The 20,917-nt window shown below is 39.4% G+C and overlaps 1 protein-coding gene across 1 annotated transcript in view; it reads left to right on the top strand.

The window, feature by feature from the left end:
• LOC133464797 (apolipoprotein B-100-like) overlaps positions 1-20,917 on the top strand; it is a 47,442-nt gene that overhangs the window by 21,564 nt on the left and 4,961 nt on the right. Inside the window, 22 exon segments of the mRNA XM_061746984.1 lie at positions 2,057-2,212; positions 4,001-4,364; positions 5,492-5,560; positions 7,552-7,657; positions 8,441-8,628; positions 8,750-8,922; positions 10,572-10,869; positions 10,969-11,059; positions 11,173-11,280; positions 11,431-11,576; positions 12,721-12,832; positions 13,027-13,167; positions 13,264-13,563; positions 13,740-13,967; positions 14,549-14,816; positions 14,976-15,105; positions 15,207-15,341; positions 15,462-15,599; positions 16,256-16,381; positions 16,665-16,736; positions 17,623-17,744; positions 20,266-20,458. Coding sequence (XP_061602968.1) covers positions 2,057-2,212; positions 4,001-4,364; positions 5,492-5,560; positions 7,552-7,657; positions 8,441-8,628; positions 8,750-8,922; positions 10,572-10,869; positions 10,969-11,059; positions 11,173-11,280; positions 11,431-11,576; positions 12,721-12,832; positions 13,027-13,167; positions 13,264-13,563; positions 13,740-13,967; positions 14,549-14,816; positions 14,976-15,105; positions 15,207-15,341; positions 15,462-15,599; positions 16,256-16,381; positions 16,665-16,736; positions 17,623-17,744; positions 20,266-20,458 — 3,664 coding nt within the window.

The raw sequence follows: 20,917 nt of genomic DNA, 5'->3' as shown, positions 1-20,917 counted from the left end.
AATCGAACATAGTTGTGGCTACTAGCTCCTTCAGTCAATCCACGCTGGATCAGAGCTCCCAATGAACGTTTGTAGCAGAATATCACATTTCAGGTGTCATTTCAGTTGCAAAATCAGAAATGACTGCTCTGTTTAGCCAGCGCTACAAACTGCTGATTGCTTTGCTAAGCTTCGTAGCATGATGTTGACTGATGAGGAAGTGATGATGGCTAGCCATCTACATGCCATATTATAGATAAATAAGATAAGATAAGATAGTCCTTTATTACTCCCTCAATGGGGAAACTCACTAGTTAGCAGCAGTACACTTACCGGTAACACACACACGCACACACACACACGCATGCAGGGAAGGGGGTAAAACAGGTAAAAAGGTAAAAGATATATATAATAACAAAATATGGACAATATATACATTGCGGTGGAAATGTTATGCTTTTTACCTTTACCTTATGCTGTCTTTAAGCTCCCTTGCAAATTTCTAACCACACTAAATAATATTTTAAGCCTGATCTGTGAGGAAGATCAGGTTAGCAGGTTAACCAGAGCGGGATCTAGAGGTGACTGTATTGTCCCATTCAGAAAAAGTGCTTTTGGGCAGTCAGAGTTTTCATACCGAGCATCTCATACATGAAACACAGTACCAAATGTCATATGAGACACACCCACCCTTACCTCCTTTTATTAAACACTTAAGAACATGGCTTCTAGAGAATCAAGTCTGCACTCATATTACATCTTAGTGTATTTTATTGTATGTTTGATCTTATATCTTAGTGTATTTCATTGTGTTTTCTTCTATTGTGTATTTATTAGTGTATTTTACTGCTGTGTGTCATAATGTCTTGGACTGTATGTAATGTATGTGTGTCTGGAACCTTCTTTTACATCAACCTGCCCCAGGGACTAAAGATGCAAATTAGCCACTGGCTATAATCTAGCACAGTGGTTCTCAAATGGGGGTACGCGTACCCCTGCGGGTACGTGAAGGCACTACAGGGGGTACGTGAGATTTTAAAATATACATATATTTAAAAAGTAACATCCATGCAAAAATTCTTTAAAAATAAATATTTCATAAATAATTGAGGAAAATATAAGTCTAAATTCATAAAATGAATTCTATCTTCAGGAGTAGGCTATTCAACTTATTATCCTAAAACTTAGTATCCCCCACACCAGGATGGTTCCACCTAACCTGTCAAATGCCACCTGGCTTCACCTGTCAATCACTTGGACCAATGATGGAGTCGTGGTTGAAGCATAGCAGCAATATTTTTATGTTTAATAAATCAGTTACTGATGGCACAGTGCTCTGTTGTAGGTCTTTTTTTTACAACCAAAAGTGCTTTGCGCTGGTTAGGGGGTACTTGGCTGAAAAAATATTTCACAGGGGGTACATCATGGACAATGTCTCCCACCCCCCCTTCATGAGACTGTCAGAGCCCTGGAGAGATCCATCAGTGACCGGCTTCGTCACCCACGATGCACCACCGAGAGGCATCGCAGGTCCTTCCTCCCCGCTGCCATCAGACTGTATAACCAGGCCTGCTCTCAGTAGCCAGTGGACAATAAGATGTGTAATAATATAACATGTGCAATAATATAAGATGTGCAATATCTGTCAATCTGCCAGTCTACCTCACAACACTCCACCTGCTTTTCTGCACTGTTTCTTAACTGTATATACTGTTCATATCCTGTGGTTATACATATTTTTATATGTATCTTTTTGTATTTTTTTTTATATATTTTTTATTTCTGACTTTTCAGTCTTTTTACCCCTCCCCTACATGTGTGTGCTAAGTGTACTGCTGACAACAAAATAAGTTTCCCCACTGAGGGAGAAAATAAAGGATATCTTATCTTATCTTTGTTATCTTATCACTGAAAAAAAGTTGAGGACCACTGATCTAGCATATTTACATCCAAATGTTATTAATATGTACTGTCCCTGGTTCTTTTCCTTTAAAAATAAAATACAAATACAAAAAAAATCCAGATAAACCCCTACAGGAGCATTTACATCGGCGAGGCCACACGGATGTGTACGTAGTTCCCGCTGGCTGCAGGGAGGGGGCACCATCGCAGGAAAACTCCCAGCTCTGCCCAGCCAGCCTCGCTAAATCACCGTTTCTCCAAGGAAACAAAACATATAGAAGAGGATTGACGGCGTGCGGCGAGCACAGACCCTCTCTCGACACGACAAGGCGTGAGTATCCCCCTCTCTTTCTGCCCGCAGCAGAACTACCTGTGCGATGAAGCGGCTGCTCGTGTGTCGGTGTGAATATTTCCCCTTTTGTTCGGCTCAGGCCGCTGTGTGTGCAGCATGAGGGGGGCCATGTTGTTCAGTGCTGCTGCTGCTGCTCCACATCTAACCTCACCATTAGCTCACACCTTCGTTGTCATGGTTTCCTCCGCTTGTTGCTCACAATAAGTGTCGCAATCCACAGTTAAAAAGCAGCTGCGTCCAGTCTGATTCATAGGGCACGGAGCTCACCGTGAAACAACACTGGATTCGTTACTGTAACTTTGGTTTCCAGTGTGATGAAGCAATAACAAACACAGAGAGGGCCCGCCGTCGACGCAGAGGCTACGCCGTATGTTACGGCGTAGGGTACGCGGCGACGCGCAACGTACGCCGTAACCTCTGCGTTGGTGTAACGCGGAACCATAAATCAGCCTTTAGCCGGCTAGCCGCGCAGGCATGCTGAGCCTCGGTGAGTAATGTTAACTTCGGGTTTATGATGCTGCCCTTAACTTAATATGCGTGTTAAAAAGCAACATCAGTCCCCTGCGTCACTAACACCGGGATCCTTGACAATGTAGGACAAGTATTCTCGCTGAAAACCAGACAATGCTAGACTTAGCTCGCTGCTAGCTCGCTGCAGGTTTTTGCACTTTGATTTGTTACAACGGCCAGCGGGGGAAATGGTGTTTAACGTTATAATTGACTGCGTGTTTTTGTCATATTTTAACATTTTAGTATTGGTGATTGAAATGGACATGGTTTCAAGGGCGAAGTCGTGTGTTTTTTGCAGCCTTTGTTGAAGCGAAATGAACGGTAATTCTAGCTGATTAGCATGTTGCTAACGTTACATATAATCATGTACAGTCAACATCTGTAACTAATGCTTGTTTTGTTAGATAATATATTAAGACTTCTTCATGTAATTCCAGTATTATGTTGTAGAAAATGCAGTCTAAATAAATGGGGTGTGTAGTTGGCCGGACGGATTCATGTTTTGGCGATGGCAAATTGCTCTCCCTTAAGTTTTTATTTTATTTTTTTTATTTTAATATACGTGAGTCTTTTAAGTTGCTTGCTTCAAAAGTTGGCTTCTCGAAAGGCCCGCTCAGGCTCTTTTTTTCTTCCTCCTCTTTATTTTTTTTAAACGATGGTCACATGTTGTAAATTGCATTTTCATTAAGAAAGAGGCGACGACACAGTAACCGTCTTGTTTCTACACTGAATGCTATACAGCTCATGAAATGGCCAAAATCATATCAGATAAACGAAGATATAACTAATTTCTTTGAGTTCAGAACAAGACAAAAATGTTTTACTTTTTGATAAGATTACATACATATGTCAACATATTGCCACAGTATTTTAATCTCTAAACTTTGCAGGTCTGTTCACCTGCATAATTACAGGTAATATTTTAATTATTTATTTTCATACATTTTATGTCAATACTTAATACAAATTGTCAGTAGTGGCACCTTTTAACTGTCCCCAATTTTCCTATAGATTTTAAATATGCATTGTTCCTCCTGTTTGTCTAAGAATAAAGATATCCAGATAACAATGCAGCGATGTTTGGTTTTGCAATCAAATTCATGATGTTAATACCAGAAGATGCAAATCAAAATAGTCAGTCAAATTTTAGAGATAAAGCTCCTCAGGATGAAAATACCATGTCAGAAGAAGGTGGTGCAAACATTGCAGGAAGATGTAAATAGCCATGAGTGTGACTTTTCAATATGGTTTGTTTAGGCTTTCCCGTGGAATGAGCGTTCCATGCAGCATCCTAGGTATGAATGACGTGGCCTGGCAGGAGACAAGAGGCGGGATGCTGCATGCAAATGGTGCTCCAGAGTCTGGGGGTGTCCGAGTTCATGCTGGAGTGCCCCTAGCCACAGTTGTGGGGGGTGGGCCGGTTCCCGGAGGACCACATTTACAGGGCATGGACAGGAGTTCTAACCCCACACCGGGTACGCCACAGCCTCCACTTAGTGGAAGATCTCAGGATGATGCCACAGTTGGGTACTTCTTTCAGAGACAGCCTGGAGAGCAACTTGTAGGTTGCACACCCAGTAAGCATCGCTGGCCTACTGGAGATGCCAATCATGTTGATCAGGTAAGAGCACTTTACATGGGTACAAATTACTGCAATGACCTTCAGTTTAGTACAGCTTGCATGAGAGATTAGTGTTTTGGCTTTAAATTGCATGCTATTTCTTGCAATTACTCCTTTATGTTTAAACATGACTTAATGGTTTGAATTACCAGACTGAGGTCGGTCTTTGTTCTTTTTTTTCTTTTTTCTTTTTTTTTTTTTTTTTTTTTTACAATTTTAGAGTAGCTGTTGGTCAGCAGGTAGGTGTCTTTGGAAAAATACTGAATCCCCATATTACTCATCAGTGTTTTTTATCCTAAGGGGAAGAACATACTATACACATATATAATGAAACGGCTGTATGTTTATGTGTGTGAATGAAAAGACATTGTGAAATAAGTCCTTGATGACACAAATATCAGATTTCTGGCTTCATCTGCATATATTTATTCAAAGTATGTAAGTTCTTGGGTTAAAATTGGGCGTCCTATTCATTCCAAGGGCACAAATCGATGAGAGGAGGGGTTTGGTCATTGTGTCAGCACAGCAGGGGTCGGGGCCTCACCATGATAGCTGAACTCAGAGTTGTAATATCCTGTCTAATAGTATTTTACAAGCTGCTGTGCTTTTATTTTGGCCTTGCATAAGCCCTCCAACATATGGATTTCTTTTTAAGACGAGACTACTAGGATTAGATTTTATCTTATTTGCCGGTGGCCGTAAATTCCATATAACCCTCACAGCCTGTAAATTCTTGACAAAAACACTTCAAACTGTTTGGTATAGCTAAAATTTGGGTCAACAGTACCGCAGTTCTAAAACACTAAGCTAAATAATAATTTAATGATGTGCTCTGACTTGGTATGTTTGATTCGATTTAAAGTTGTTTTGATCATGTGGCTCACATGAACACGTGTGAATGCCATACCAGCAAACAAACTTCTGCTTTGGTCTTTACCAAAATTACTGAAATACAAGTGTGAGTGTATCTTAAGTCTTGTATGTTCAGATTTCCTTTCATATGACAAGCATACAGTCTTGAGTAGAGACAACATTTTTATAAGACTATAATTTCTTTGATAATTGTAAAGACTGGTTCATTAACCTTTTTCTCTTTAACATTTTGCTATATCGCATTTGTGTCCTAGGTAGGAGCTGTTGATGGAATGAATTATGACTTTCAAGCTCTTGCGCTGGAGTCAAGGGGAATGGGAGAGGTAAGGCATCTTAATCCTTACATATTTCATGTAGGTATGTGTCAAATATTTGTATTCCTGCTTATATTGTAAAGCATAGTATACCGTAATTCCTCTTCACCCACTAGCTAAAGAGGAATTTCACAATTTTTAGTTTATTGGATTTGTTGTTCACATTTGTCTTCACAAATAACTTAATTGGTTGTGAGTTATTTTTTAATGTCGTCCTCAAAGACAATCCATGTTATCTGCTGACACTGCATTTGACATCTTGAGCTTAGTTGTTGCAAAGCTACAGAGACAACTCAATCTTTTGTTGGCAGTCTTTGCAGATTCTCAGTCACATCTTTCTTCACCTCCGCTAAACATGTTCATTCATTTATAGTTCAACATTAGGATTTCCCTTTATGGATCAATAAAGTATTATAATGCTCAATAATTCATTTCAGACATCAGCTATGCCAAATATTCATAATCTATGTTCACTTGCTCAGTGAATTATTGAAATTTGTATAACCATTAAAGTCTTGTGAACAAACGGCAAACAACTTGAAACTAGCTATAAAATAAGCATTGGGATGATGCACAGGGAAGAGCTAAAACATCACATCTCTGGAAGACTGTTCTTCCCATCAACAAGTTATAAACAGCATGCTGTGATAAACGGCATGTTCTGATCTGTGTACTTTTATTAGAAGCTTATTTGCGTGTACAAAAGCAATCTATGTTGTTAACTTATGATAAAGACAAATGTTTTTCTCACGGTGAACGATGAGACCCTAGTGTAGTGCTAAAAACAAGTGTATGTACTCACATTTGAGCAGTACATGGTATTTTTGTGAATATGGTGATTTTTGGGATCTGAATTGATTTCTAAGTCCACTTATTGAAATTTTATCTTCACTGTATTAAAATAACTAATAAAAAAAAAAAGCAAGAATGTAGTGGCTCCCTGTCACTTAAAAACAAAACTGCAACGTTTAACTTTTAGTTTAAAGGTGGCATTTCACAAGCTGACATCATTTCTGAAGGTCTTATTGAACTTTTATGCAACATACTTTAGTTGCAGTAACAAAGATACCCTACGACAGGTCCCATGGTTTTTAGCCATGGTTGCTAGTGTTGCGCTTCTATGTAAACATAAATTTGGACACAAATTGCACCTAAATTGTTGAGGTCATCCAACACCAAACCTGAGAGCTCGTACTACTACACACACCAAACTAAGCTCACACAAACATACACCAATCTGTTAGATAAATACCTGAGTGGTGGTTTTATTCAATTGCTATCATTTTCCTCACCTGCAGTCTGCCACAAACGGTTGCTTTTTGTCCCTCTTTTAGGCCCCATCCTCTCGCAATTCAGGTGTTGAACTGACCCCAGGCTTTTCTTTTAATATGCTGAATTATTGTAATACAATAATTATACACAAGACAAAAAAAAAGCATCACGTTTTGACTTCCCACTTTTGAAGTGCAATGAATTCAGCATGAATCTAAATTATGGGTACTGATTTTATATAGATGAACATGGTAAGCCAGTCTACACCGAGCTGGTTCTGTGATGTAATGGTACTCATTGAAATGAATGACTCACTAAATTGTTACATATTTTCATATCTGGATGTGCCCAAACAGTGACACTATTGCGATATGCAAGTCTTTGAGTTGGTACACCAGACATACAAGTACATTTTGTGGTGTTTATTTTATTTATTTACTTACTTTAGTTTAAGTCTGTCTGAAGTAATTGTTTCTTTGCTACAAGTGTAAAATGTTGCTGTTATATGAGTTCTATGACTGTTCACTTAATTCTGTCTGAAATTGTGACTTGTGTTGTTGCGGAAACATTATTGGTGGAACTTGTGGCTCAGTTTTAGCCATTTATATACTCTTAGCTCCATTATGACTGGTTTATGTACAAATTCATGCAGTGGTGTTAAAGTTACTTACCGTAATGTATTTGTATGTATAGTCGTTTATAGTTGTTGTTGTTGTTCTTTTATAAAGCTATTGCCTGCTAAAAAGCTCTGGGATTCTGATGAGCTGGCGAAGGATGGAAGGAAAGGGATGCTTCTTGGAGAGGAGTGGAGGGGCAATGCATGGGGATCATCTCGTGAGTGGCTCCTTTTGTCTTTATATTCTTTTTCAAATTATTGGATTTAAAATGGTATTGCATATTTTGACCAAAGTTTACCAGAGTTGCCTTTTAGTGTTCCAGAGCTTTTGATGCACACAAATATTTAAACAATTTGATTGCATAGGGGAAAAAGAAGTTAATTGATGGGCATTTATATTCACGCTCTGGTTTGTATTTTAGTTATAAACAAACCCGCCTTTAACTAACTCAAATCACTGAAGCTTCTTTTCCAAATTCTCTTTTATTTAAAGTTCAACAAGGTATGCATTAAAGAAAATAAAGCAGCTGAATAGCTTCTCTGTTCATGAGTCTTCTAGGAGCAAATAATTGAGCATCCAGGAGATGGCATGCCAAAAAGCCAACTGACACAAGACAGTGAACTGAAATGTTGACTTCAGTGTCCCTATAGAATTACTTTAAACTAAGAGCACAAATTGCTTTGGTTTAGTCAAAGCCCAATCATTATGTGAAAAGAAACTATTTAGAACAGAGACTTTCACTTCAGATAAATAACATGGCTCTTCTGAAGTAGCTCTGCATACGACAAAATGTAGCACCTTTGCTGCCACAGGAGGTTTAGTTGTTTATAAAATCAATGGGTTTGCTTAGCTTATCCTACCAGCTCTGTCAATGTTGAATGGAGTTCTTCCATGAATGCACAGAAGATGACAGTTTTGTGGTTTGAGGTCAAAAGCCTTTATTTGATCTGAAAACTGGATTTTCCTATGGTTCAGTATTTGATCAAGACTTTTCATTCAGATCATTCAGTGTCTCAGCCAATCATGGTACAGCGGCGGCCAGGCCAGGGTTTCCATGGAAACGGTGATGCCAATTCTGTACTTTCCCCTCGCTCAGAAGGTGGAGGCTTGGGGGTCAGCATGGTGGAATATGTCCTAAGCTCCTCTCCTGGTGACAAGATGGAAAGTCGTTACAGGAACGGTGGCTTTGTAAGTCAGCAGTCTATATACTTTGTAACTGCGAGAGCAGATGTCACTTTTCCTTTTTAATTTCAGTTTTTTTTATTTTATTTCTCAACCTTAATAACTTTGACTCTTTTTATGACTACAGGGTGGAGGCGATGTTGACCAAGATGGGAGAGAGAAAGGTGACCCACAAGAGAAGGTGTCACCTTTTGAAGAAGACAAAAGCCCAGAGATGAAGGTTGGAGAAGACTGTGATCCTGCTAAGGCCAATGGAAGAGTTCTCTTGAATGGCATGGATAGAGACTGCAAAGACTTCAAGTAGGTTTTCAGTATCCTAATATAAACAAATGGAACCGGTAATGCAAATGATTGGATGGCTTGATTCATAATCCATATTCTGTTCCAGTACGAAATGGAAATGCACTACCGCTTGTTTTGCTAAACAAATGAGGAAGATGAAATCAGATATTTGGTTTTTGGCAAAGGGAATCCAGCCTCATATGTGCGAGTCAAATGCATACAAAACAATAAGTCCATATGCCCATGTAATGTGCGACCGATTGTAACACTTCACACTAAAAAAAAAAAGCCACAAATCGTTTTCCAACAATTATTCAGTTACAGGCTACATTAACACACATGCAGGTTCATTTTAAAACATTAAACTTTTCTTAATGGTTGTACTTGGTGTCCACACTAATCCTGTGAGTTTGACCTTTCTAAAGGAGGAGAGTTTCTTTGATCTGCCCTGTTTCATTCAGTCTCAGAAACAGTGACATAAGTTGAAATATTCACTGTCTGATTTGCTCCTCTGAGTAAGCTTTGATGCTTCCCTGATTCACCAGGCCTATTGCATACAATGATGATTGTTTATGGTGGTGTAATGTGGATGGAAATAATTTCTGACTGAGTTGAAATTGCTCTAGTGTGGAGGTAGCATCCCTATTTCAGTAATCTGATGGTGTTAAGTCTGTTAAAATCTGCCAGCTATTTTCTAAACGTATTAACATTTTCACTAAAGCCTTGCTAATAAGTTGATTTTACATGCGTGAACAAAAACAGTAGTGTGTAGGGACAAATATGTTGTAGCTTTTCATCTAACCAGGTCATCATTTCCATTTCTTAGACACTGAACAGAATGTGCAACATTTAGAAAAGTTATTCTGCTGAACCCATGTAGAGACTCGAAGGCTGATTGTGAGTGATATGGGTCCCTCTACTTACTACTTCATTTACAATAACAACTATGTCACACCCCGATACCCTGTAACGCCGCTTTCTTTAAGTAAACGCTTGGCCATTAACTGTACATCAAATATGAAGACTTTATGATTTTGTGTTTTATTGTGGATGGAGTTTAACAGAAAGAAGATAAAATTATTTTAATCATGCCATGTCACTACCTAATTTTGGTTTATAAAAAATAATTTAAGGGGACCTATTATGGCATCTAATACCTATTTTAAACAGGTCTTGAAAACAAGCTTTTGATTGTTTTTGCTAAATAAATTAGAAATTCAGCCTCTGAGCCATGTCTTTATCTTCCCAGTTTCTAACCTTCTCTATGTGGGATTCTGAGTGGGTGGGGAGGCTATGATAATGAGGCACTGTGCTGATTGGCTGCCTGAATGATGTGATACACCGCTACGAAAAAATGGTTGAAGCTCCGTGACGTCACGACAGGAGCAGAATCTGAACGGCTCATAGAAAGCCACATGACCCTGGTAGGCTCATCCGGGCGGCTGTACAGACACTGCAGAATTTGGTTGCTTTCCTCCTTCTCTGAGTTGGCAGGCTGAGGGAAGACCACTTTATATATGTTAAAGCAAGAAAAAACCTGTTTTTCATAATGGGTACCTTTTTTAAAGGAGTTAATATTTAAAAATGTTTCAAAAACAGGGGTTGATGATTAAAGTTTAGCACAAATCACAGCATAAAGACCGCTCCTAAACAACGTTTCTTTGCAGTCCAACCCCAGGAAGCCGTCAGGCCTCCCCCACTGAGGCTGTGGAGAGGATGGGTCCCAGTCAAACAGGTCTGGAGATGATGGGACAGCACCACGCCCATGTCCTTCAACAACAGAACATTGCCCACACAAACAAAATGCCAGGTGACGAATTCCAGAACCAAGAAGCCCAGAATATGGGTGGTATGGAGCAACAGGCCAGTGTGGAGTCGTTACAGTTTGACTATGCTGGAAACCAGATCCAGGTGGACCCCTCAGGAACTCCAGTAGGATTGTTTGATTACAGCTCTCAGCAGCAGGTCTGTTTAAGCATAAAACATATTCATACGATCCAACTGTGTGTGTGTGTGTGTGTGCGCGCGCTCAACAGATTGTGATCTTTTATTTTGTTTTCTCAGTTGTTCCAGAGATCAAATCTGACTGTTCAACAGCTCACTGCAGCTCAGCAACAGCAATATGCCCTGGCTGCAGCTCAACAGCAGCATCTTGGTAAGAGAGACTTCTGGCCCCACTCAGTGTCTAGTATAGTCTATCATTTAATATAATTTTAATAGTTTAATACATAAATAAGCATTAAGCACATCACTCTTCTTTATGACCAGCTGGCCTTGCTCCTGCATTTGTGCCAAATCCTTACATCATTAATGCTGCCCCACCTGGAACTGATCCCTACACTGCCGCTGGGCTGGCAGCAGCAGCCACACTCGCAGGTGAGCAGTGCATCCATCCTTTTTGTTACTATCAATTTAAGATTTCATTGAAACGTGGCCCTTTTTTTTTTCACTTGATACTCGTGTGCCAGGTTCCTGTTTCATAAAAATGTTCTTCGTCATCGTATAATTGTACCTTTTTGTCCTCAGGCCCCACTGTCGTTCCACCACAGTACTATGGCGTTCCGTGGGGTGTGTACCCAGCCAATCTTTTCCAACAACAGGCCCAATCTAATGCCAATCACTCAGCTAATCAGCAAGCATCCAATCAGGGCCCAGGGCCAGGCCAGCCTCAGGTAGGAGTTGTCTTTGTATGCTAACCCTTAGTTTATCTGTTCAGTTACACTTAACAATGGTGTGTTGGGACGCTTTGAAGGGAGAAAGGTCAAGAAGGGGGGATTCAGAATTTCTTAATGTATAAAGTCAGATTCTGACTTTGATGTATTGCACACAAATATTTAAACAATTTGATTGCATAGGGTAAAAAGAAGTTAATTGATGGGCATTTATATTCACGCTAGGGCTGTGCGATTAATCGATTTTAAATCTAAATCGGATTTATTAATCAAGACGATGTTAAAGAAAGGAAAATTGGAAAATCGATTTTCCTTTTTTGCAGCTGGCTGCATTACAGACAGAGCTCGTCTAGTCATCTTTGTTTGGTCAAGAAAACTGTAAATGTTGTCACTTTACTAAACTCAAGGAGGATTTACAGTATCTTTCAATTGCACTTAATTCTCAATAGGGAAATTTGTTTGCTATTTTTCTTTAAAAATATAAAATATCTGAAACAATTTATTCCATTGTCTTTTGTATCTTTACCAAAAAAATCGAAAATCGGGTTTTCAGAGAAAAAAAATCTGGATTATATTTTTGTCCAAAATCGCACAGCCCTAATTCACGCTCTGGTTTGTATTTTGGTTATAAACACACCCGCCTTTAACTAACTCAAATCACTGAAGCTTCTTTTCCAAATTCTCTTTTATTTAAAGTTCAACAAGGTATGCATTAAAGAAAATAAAGCAGCTGAATAGCTTCTCTGTTCATGAGTCTTCTAGGAGCAAATAATTGAGCATCCAGGAGATGGCATGCCAAAAAGCCAACTGACACAAGACGGTGAACTGAAATGTTGACTTCAGTGTCCCTATAGAATGACTTTAAACTAAGAGCACAAATTGCTTTGGTTTAGTCAAAGCCCAATCATTATGTGAAAAGAAATTATGTAGAACAGAGACTTTCACTTCAGATACCCCTTGAAAAAGGTCAAGAAGGGGGGGATTCAGAATTTCTTAATGTATAAACTCAGATTCTGACTTTGATGTATTCACTAAATGTCCGGCAATCAAGAAGAAAAGGTAATAAAATCAGTATAATTGTTGCAGAACATAGATGTGTTAATGTGAGGGTATCCTTACCATTTTTTTCAAATGTTATTTCCAGGTGATGCGCACAGGAAACAACCAACGGCCTCTTACACCTGGGCAAGGCCAACAGAGTCAGCAGGAATCTTTAGCTGCCGCAAACCCTGCCCTGGCTTATGCAGGAATGTCTGGTTGGTTGATGACTTCACATACCATACAACTACCATACAACATTTTAATTAAAGACACTAACAATTAAATGCATATTTTTTCTTCCTTGAATTTACGCGGGCAAGATACAGGGATTGTTAACACATTTTAAATGATCATTTTACATGCAGGAAGTTGTGAAGTAACAAGGGCTCCTTTTGTGGCATCTGTGCAGGTTACCAGGTGTTGGCCCCTGCTGCCTATTATGACCAGACGGGAGCCCTGGTGATGGGTCCTGGTGCCCGTACTGGTCTAGGTGGACCCGTTCGTCTTGTCCAGACCCCCCTCCTCATTAACCCTGCCGCAGCACAGGCTGGTAAGATGTAATCAATTGCTTTATCTGTAATATAGTGAATGCTACAATTTGGTGCTAAATTAAATTCCAATGCTGCAAACTTAATTTCTCCTTCAGCAGCAGCTGTGTCTGCATCTGGCTCTGGTAATAACATGTCTGGCCCACCAGCCAACGGGTTGTACCGCTCCATGCCGCAACCCCAGCCTCAGCAACAGCAGCAGCAGGCTCCCCCACAAAACAGTGGCTTGCCGTCAAGCTCATTCTACGGATCCGGATCAGTCCCCAACACCTCCCAGAGCAGCTCCCTTTTCTCACACAACTCTGCCGCTCCACCCAGTTCCTCCCTGGGCTTCAGCAGCACGGGTGGCTCTCTTGGTGTGGGCCTGGGCTCTGCTCTTGGGGGCTTTGGCTCTTCAGGTCAGTAGTTGGACTACAAGATGCTTAAAGAATTTGCATTTAGCTCCAATTTACCATCAGCTTCGTTTGATTTCCCCCTATCCTCTTTCATCAGCCATATAATTCAACTTTCCTGTTTTAAGACTGACAAGAAGTCTCTCATCTCAAACTGGTTATTCTTTTTGTCCTCTTTGCAGTATCCAGCTCTACTAGTAGCAGTGTATCTCGCAGAGACTCTCTACTGGCAAGTTCTGACCTGTACAAACGAGGTGGTAGCAGTTTAACCCCCATTGGCCAGCCATTTTATAATAGCCTGGGTTATTCGTCTTCACCCAGCCCCATTGGGCTGACACCGGGCCACTCCCCACTCACCCCTCCACCTTCTCTGCCCTCTTCTCATGGATCATCCTCCAGCCTTCACATAGGTATTTACATACCTCCTCTTTCAATGAAAAATGAATATGAATCCAGCCGCACCATCATTGTGCTAAAAAGTTCACCACTCTTGTTGAAATTGCATCTTTAACCACAGTTAGGTTTGCTTAAGTTATGATGTCACACTCTTGGTTATGCAAAACGTGAGACATAAGTGTGCACTTTAAATGTTCCTTCATCTTTTATATTGAAAGGAAAGAAGCTTCTTTATTTCAAATATGTTCATTTTTGTCCCTGATAGCATGGTTATATAATGTTGCAATTACTTAACTACTGAAACAACTATTGACTATTGAAACAAAAGCTCGACCATGTTATCAGCTGAGAGAAAGTCATTGTGTGAACTAGGGAAATATCCTAATTTATAGAACAAATGATGCCTATATAAACTTAACAATATCCACCCCATAGCTTACTTTTTTTTTTGTTTGGTGTAGACCAAAAAGGGTGTGTACACAGTGTTGGATTGGCACTTACTATACTGTCCCATAAGCAAGACGTCTTATTGCGTATTGTGCTATATTCCAAATGGGAACAATGCTATGTCATAATTATCATCATGCAATTTTAGGCGGCCTGACAAATGGCAGCGGGCGTTACATTTCTGCCGCTCCTGGAGCTGAAGCAAAATACCGCAATACCGGCGGCACATCGAGTCTGTTCAATTCAAGCAGCCAGCTGTTCCCTCCCGCACGGCCTCGCTATAGTCGCTCTGATGTCATGCCTTCTGGACGCAGCCGTTTACTGGAGGACTTTAGAAACAACCGCTTCCCAAACCTCCAGCTCCGTGACCTGCCAGGACACATGGTGGAGTTCTCCCAGGACCAGCATGGATCCAGGTGACTGAAATATGCTTTCCGGTTTAATATGTAACCCTAATTTAGGTTTGTTAAATATATATATATATTTTTTTTTAAAATAACTTAATAACTATGTCCTTCCTTAAGAAAAAGAATCAGGCACATTTTTTAATCTTTTTATTATGTTATTCTTTCTAGATTTATTCAGCAGAAACTAGAGAGGGCCACTCCTGCTGAGAGGCAGATGGTGTTTGGAGAGATTCTGCAAGCAGCATATCAACTGATGACTGATGTATTTGGGAATTACGTCATTCAGAAGTTCTTTGAGGTTTGTACTTTTTGTTTCTGTCCTTTCTGTAATACTCAATATTAACCACAATGGAAATGTGTTCCCCTGGGGCTGTGTTTAATGTAATTTATATCATGTAGTTTGGAAGCGCCGACCAGAAGCTGGCTTTAGCGACACGCATTCGCGGACATGTCCTCCCCCTGGCTTTGCAGATGTACGGTTGCAGGGTCATTCAAAAAGCCTTGGAATCCATCTCTTCGGACCAGCAGGTAATTGTAAGTGAGCTTTAATTTTTATTTTAGTAGTTGCTGTTGTGTTTTAGCACCTTTTCATCTATCCAAAATGTTGAATATTTCCTATTTCAGTTTAAACATTAAGTGACGTCTCTTCCGTAGTGTGACATTGTACGCGAGTTGGACGGTCATGTGTTGAAGTGTGTGAAGGACCAGAATGGGAACCATGTGGTGCAGAAATGCATTGAGTGTGTCCAGCCTCAAGCCCTGCAGTTCATTATTGATGCCTTCCAGGGACAGGTAAAAACTGTTGTTAGTACAAAAACATTGTACATGGAGGCAGATGAGTCCAATTTATAGAAGCACATGCTCTTATTTTTGCTTATGTAAATATTGTTAAGAGATGAAGCACAAAAAGACAGCTGAGACTAGTTTAGAAAAAACATAACATATTTATTACAGCTATTATCATGTACTCAGATATTTGAAATTCCAATCAAATTCCAAACCATAATTTTCTTCTAATAAATCCTAATGTTGATTGAATATCAACATATACTGGAAAAAGTAACCCTCCATTTCAAAAGCATGTTAAATATTAATACTATTTGACACAAATATACATTTTACATGTTGTTAATCACAGATTTATTCATCCAAGTCAGGATACAAGGAAAAGATACTAAAATTATGCTATTTACAAAGTAAATGCTGGATAAACACTGTTTTGGTTGACTTAATGTGGGACTTGCTGTTGGTTTATCTAAATTTTACATTGTTATATTTTGCCAATCATGGATCAGCTTAAGCAGATAGAGAAAAGCTACATTAAACTTGCCCTACTCTGTTTTTGATAGTTTGTTTTTTGTTTTTGTTACTGGCTGAAAAGAAAAGTGGGATATTTGTGAAGTGGCATTTTTGTATTGATCATGTCTTGCTTTTGCCCTATTTTGTAGGTGTTTGTGCTTTCCACACACCCCTATGGCTGCAGAGTCATCCAGAGGATTTTGGAGCACTGCACTCAGGAACAAACTCTGCCGATCCTGGAAGAGCTGCATCAGCACTCTGAACAGCTGGGCCAGGTGAGCACATCTGTTTCCAGTATAACCCACTTCAAAACCCACAGCAGATGTAACCTTTGTGTTTGCTAGAGGCGACTGATCACTTTTCAGATGTGTCTTGTGTATCTGCATGCCCCCTTCATGTTTGAGCATTTCATATATTTTAGCCTCTCATTGTTACTGTGTAGTTATGGTCTGCTAAGTGTAAAGTGTAAGGATGAATGTAATTGTATTGTTAGCTGTCATTACATCTGACTTGTGATTATTTAAACATCCACCCTGCCCCCTCACTTATTTCATCTAGAAATATCAAGGCGTATCATTGGAGATGACACCCAAAACATATTATACAGTGTCCCGTGATGCACTGTTCAAGGTCAGAGCAATTTGCCTCTCTCTCGCGGATGTCCCCTTTCTCCCCATCTCTTTCCTCCCCTTTCATCTCTTCTGTACAAACTAATTTAACATTTAGCTGCCCAACTCCCAACTTCTACAGACCTCACCTAACGCCCTGAACCACCTTTTTCTTTCCTTTTCCCCTTCTTGCTTTATGCCACCCAGGATCCACAAGGCACACATGCTTATCTGCTGCCCAATCCTTCTTTTTGCCTACAGCATTTTCCGATCAATCTGTTTTTCTCTTTTCATTTGGGAAATATTATTAGAGCTTATTACTCATTCAGCCAAAGTGTCCATAAGCTTAATTTACTTGCAACCTCATTTAAAAGTCCCAAAAGCAGCACTGTAAAAGTTTTTTGGTCAAACAGATTGAAAGGAAATTAGTTTGAAGGCAAATACTTTCAAATTAAAGGTGGAGATTATTTATCTATGCAGCAAATTGCTAATATAAAAATATTGCTATTTGAGAGTGCTGTTATTTTGTCAGTTGGTCAGGTGAGTTTTTGTCTCCATCTTGTCACACTAAAATCACACCCGTAACTGTCTATCACCCATTTCTGAAGGGGCAAAGATGCTGCTGGTTTTGTTGTCTGGTCAGCAACACTCTGGACCAGCAGCATCTGTTTTGTCTGACCTTCCGCAGTGATGACGTGAGGGTATTTGCACTACTACAAATGGGGGGGTGTCACTCATCCGTCAGCTTGTCATTGTAGAGATGCATGATTATCTCTCATCATTTGAGAATCAAGGGTGAAAATTACTGCATGAATGTCAATGAAATTAGTGTCTCACTGATTCTTTGTGATTAATAATGTATTTAAACTGTATAACGTTTGCACTTTAACCTCCACTGTCTCTTGCAGGATCAGTATGGTAACTACGTCATCCAGCATGTTTTGGAGCACGGCAGACCAGAGGATAAGAGCAAGATTGTGGCAGAGGTTCGCGGAAAGGTCCTTGTTCTGAGCCAGCATAAGTTTGCAAGGTAGGTGCTGTTTATGTGCTGGGATAGAAGCTGGGTGTAATGGTTTTCAGAGAGGAAAACATGGAGATCATAAATGAAATGTGAACGAGCATTACCAGATTAATAATGTCTTGAAAGGGTTATGAAAATTGAGTGAGTAAAATAAAGAAATAATCCAATAATTCCTTTTTATATCTTTTATTAACCGAGATGATGATTAGAGTTAGTGGAATAAACTGCTTTGGGGTCTTTTGGTTCAAAGCTAAAATTAAAATAACATTGGTGGTTTAGTCATGTAACTGCTATTGATCTCATATTCCTGCAGGGTATGCTGTGTTTTTAATTTTTCACCTGGAGAAATGTAAGCAGCGATTAAACACATCTGTTCTGGGGGTAAAATAAGGCCAACATCCTGATTAAAAATGAGTGTCTTCTGAACTCCATCGGTTCTGGCCATAGCTGAGTGCCAAGCATCATTGCTGCAAGCCTGTGGTCCTCTTTCATACTCGATCTCTTGACTTGCAGCAGTGAATTTGAATGGAAACTGGTTACCTCATAACATGACACATGGATGGTGTTAATGTAGAGGTGGGCATATTTCCCGTTCCCCTTGTATGGTCTTGTTGATTATAATTGAATTAGTCAAAGGCCCACACATCAGAAAATGAAACTTGAGCACAGTTTATCAACTGCTTCTACCAAACAGTGAAAAATTAACTGTCAAATGAATGCTTACTTTCCTTCTTAAATTTGGACAGCATTATTTTGCCAAATCAAACTTGGCGGCTTTGTAAAAATATTCCTCCTCGATTTTGACTTTCCACATCAAGTGTGTTTATTTTCACAGTTTTCATTAGGTCCTTGAACATAACAGTGCTTTAGTCACTATAATCAAGACAAATGACAAAACATGATTTAAAAATCGCAAATCACATTTTGTCTTTTGTAACATTCCAAGTCCAATTTTGGCATCAGTGCTGACCTCACTGACCTGTCACTGTCTTCTGATATTTTTAGTACAGTCTGAAGCAGACAGCGTTCTGTTGTGACACCACCCCAACATTTATGCCAATAAATGCTTGGCAAAAGTCTGTGAGAGAGAAGGAGGGGGGAAAAAGGCAAATCAGAATATCAAAGTTACAAGTCACTTAACTGCATATTCTCTTATAGTGACGAGATGATGAGCTTTGTCGTGTTCATCAGGATCAGGACATTCAAAATGAAGCCAGATATCTCATTTGTCTACATTTAACATAATTTACATGGGCTGTTGGGAGTGGATGTGTTACAATAGGAAAAGCTTTTACTAGCAAGACCTGCAGGGCATACATGGGTGTAGTACATTTGAGTCACTGGCCAAACAAGATGAGTAACACCTGCTAGTGGGTTTTTGTTTGATTGATTTTATTGAGTTTGCATGATGAAGGCAAGTTAGTATCTACATGCGATGGGTAGATTTTGTTAGAAATAAAAGTTGCCAAGGAACCACTGTCTGCTACTACTAAAATAAAATCTGATGTTTACCTTTTGGATGTGCACCATTTCAGCACCTAATGTTGCCAGTTTTAGTTATTGTGCAATCTTAGGCTTTTTAGGAGTCTCCATACATGACATGTTCAGTGTTGCCACATCTTTATATCCACAACTAAGTGTGTTTATCACTCTTGTGAAGTTAAAGTAAAAAAAGAAAAGAGCAAAAAAATCAAATCAGTCTGTGAACTGGACTGTTGCACACAAATTATACAAATTCTGACATTGGTATATTAAGACGTATGCATAACAGCAGGGCCTCCATAACTATGGAATGCATCCTTCATACATTACAAGTAGGTCATTTTAATGTCACAGGTTCAACAGGTTCAACACTATCATGACATTACCTAAGTTTACCACAAGCACAAATCAGATGAAGACATTGAGTTGTGCTATGAGTCAGTGCAGCTTGAGTTTCTGTGTGAAGGAAGAATATGTATCGCAGTCTAAACCGAGCAATAATTATTGCTGAATTTTTTTATTTTTTTTTGTTCTGTCACCAGAAGAACAGTAACACACTAAGACCTCTATTTTCCCCGTATACTTTGGTTAAGCAGTGTTTTATCAAGCAAGTGTATTATTTGTAGTGTCAAAACATTTACATTGAACATTTAAACTGTATTTTGGCACCACCCGGTCATTTGATTGATTTGGATATGTTGATACGGTTTTTGTTCTGTCATGAATTTTTACTTCAGCGCGATGGTCACAACTATACCTTTTGACACGTGTGTTTTGAAGTCTTATACATTACAATTAGCAGTTGTTTTTATCCAAAACGGCCTACAGCAGAGGAATAAAGTCAAGCTACAGTAGGTTTCTAAATTAAACGATGTATTCTGTAACAGTAATCCAGTTTGGATTATATTATGATCTTATTTATGCCTCATGTTGTGAAATATAAACCAAAGTCAGTGTATTACAAAAACAGGATAAGAGGGTTCAAATTTCTCAAGAGCTCATTAGCTCAGCTGTAGATTTGTTAGTAACAGTAGTTTTATTTCCTCAGTAATGTCGTGGAGAAGTGTGTGATCCACTCCTCGCGTGCAGAGAGAGCTCTGCTGATAGACGAAGTGTGCTGCCAGAAAGACGGGCCCCACAGCGCCTTGTACACCATGATGAAGGACCAGTACGCCAACTATGTTGTCCAAAGAATGATTGACATGGCAGAACCTGCCCAGCGTAAAATCATCATGCACAAGGTGAGTCAACAATGAATTGCTCAAGTTCATATATTGCGCACTGACTCATTTTACAGACTATGCATCCGATAAAAGAGTGGGAAATTTGGACGGGGTGTAACAATTGATCTTAAACTGTTAATGCTCTATTCACTCACAGCAGGCTGAGGTTGTAATTTGTCTTCAAAGTTTCAATAACTTTTTGATAAGGGTTTGCCTGTGATTATTTACCAGTTTTTTTTTTATGCTTTAGCCGTCATCAGGAAATATTCACTAAGTAGACCCACAAATGGCTTCTCTTATGGTGTTCAAACAGGGCAAGTGGTTGCGTTGGTTCTACTTCAAGAAGCCTGTACACATGAAATATGAAAAGAGCTTGTTGAATAGTCGGCTGTATCAGCTTCAGAAAACCAGAATGATTTTTAATCTGCGTTTAGCTTTTGACAAGATAAACAGCAGAAATGGAGCCATTTAAGTATT

The sequence above is a fragment of the Cololabis saira genome, chromosome 18, assembly GCF_033807715.1.
Source record: "Cololabis saira isolate AMF1-May2022 chromosome 18, fColSai1.1, whole genome shotgun sequence".
Taxonomy (NCBI): Eukaryota; Metazoa; Chordata; class Actinopteri; order Beloniformes; family Belonidae; genus Cololabis; species Cololabis saira.
The sequence above is the reverse complement of the archived record's forward strand: the minus strand, read 5'-3'. Positions and strand labels throughout refer to the sequence as shown.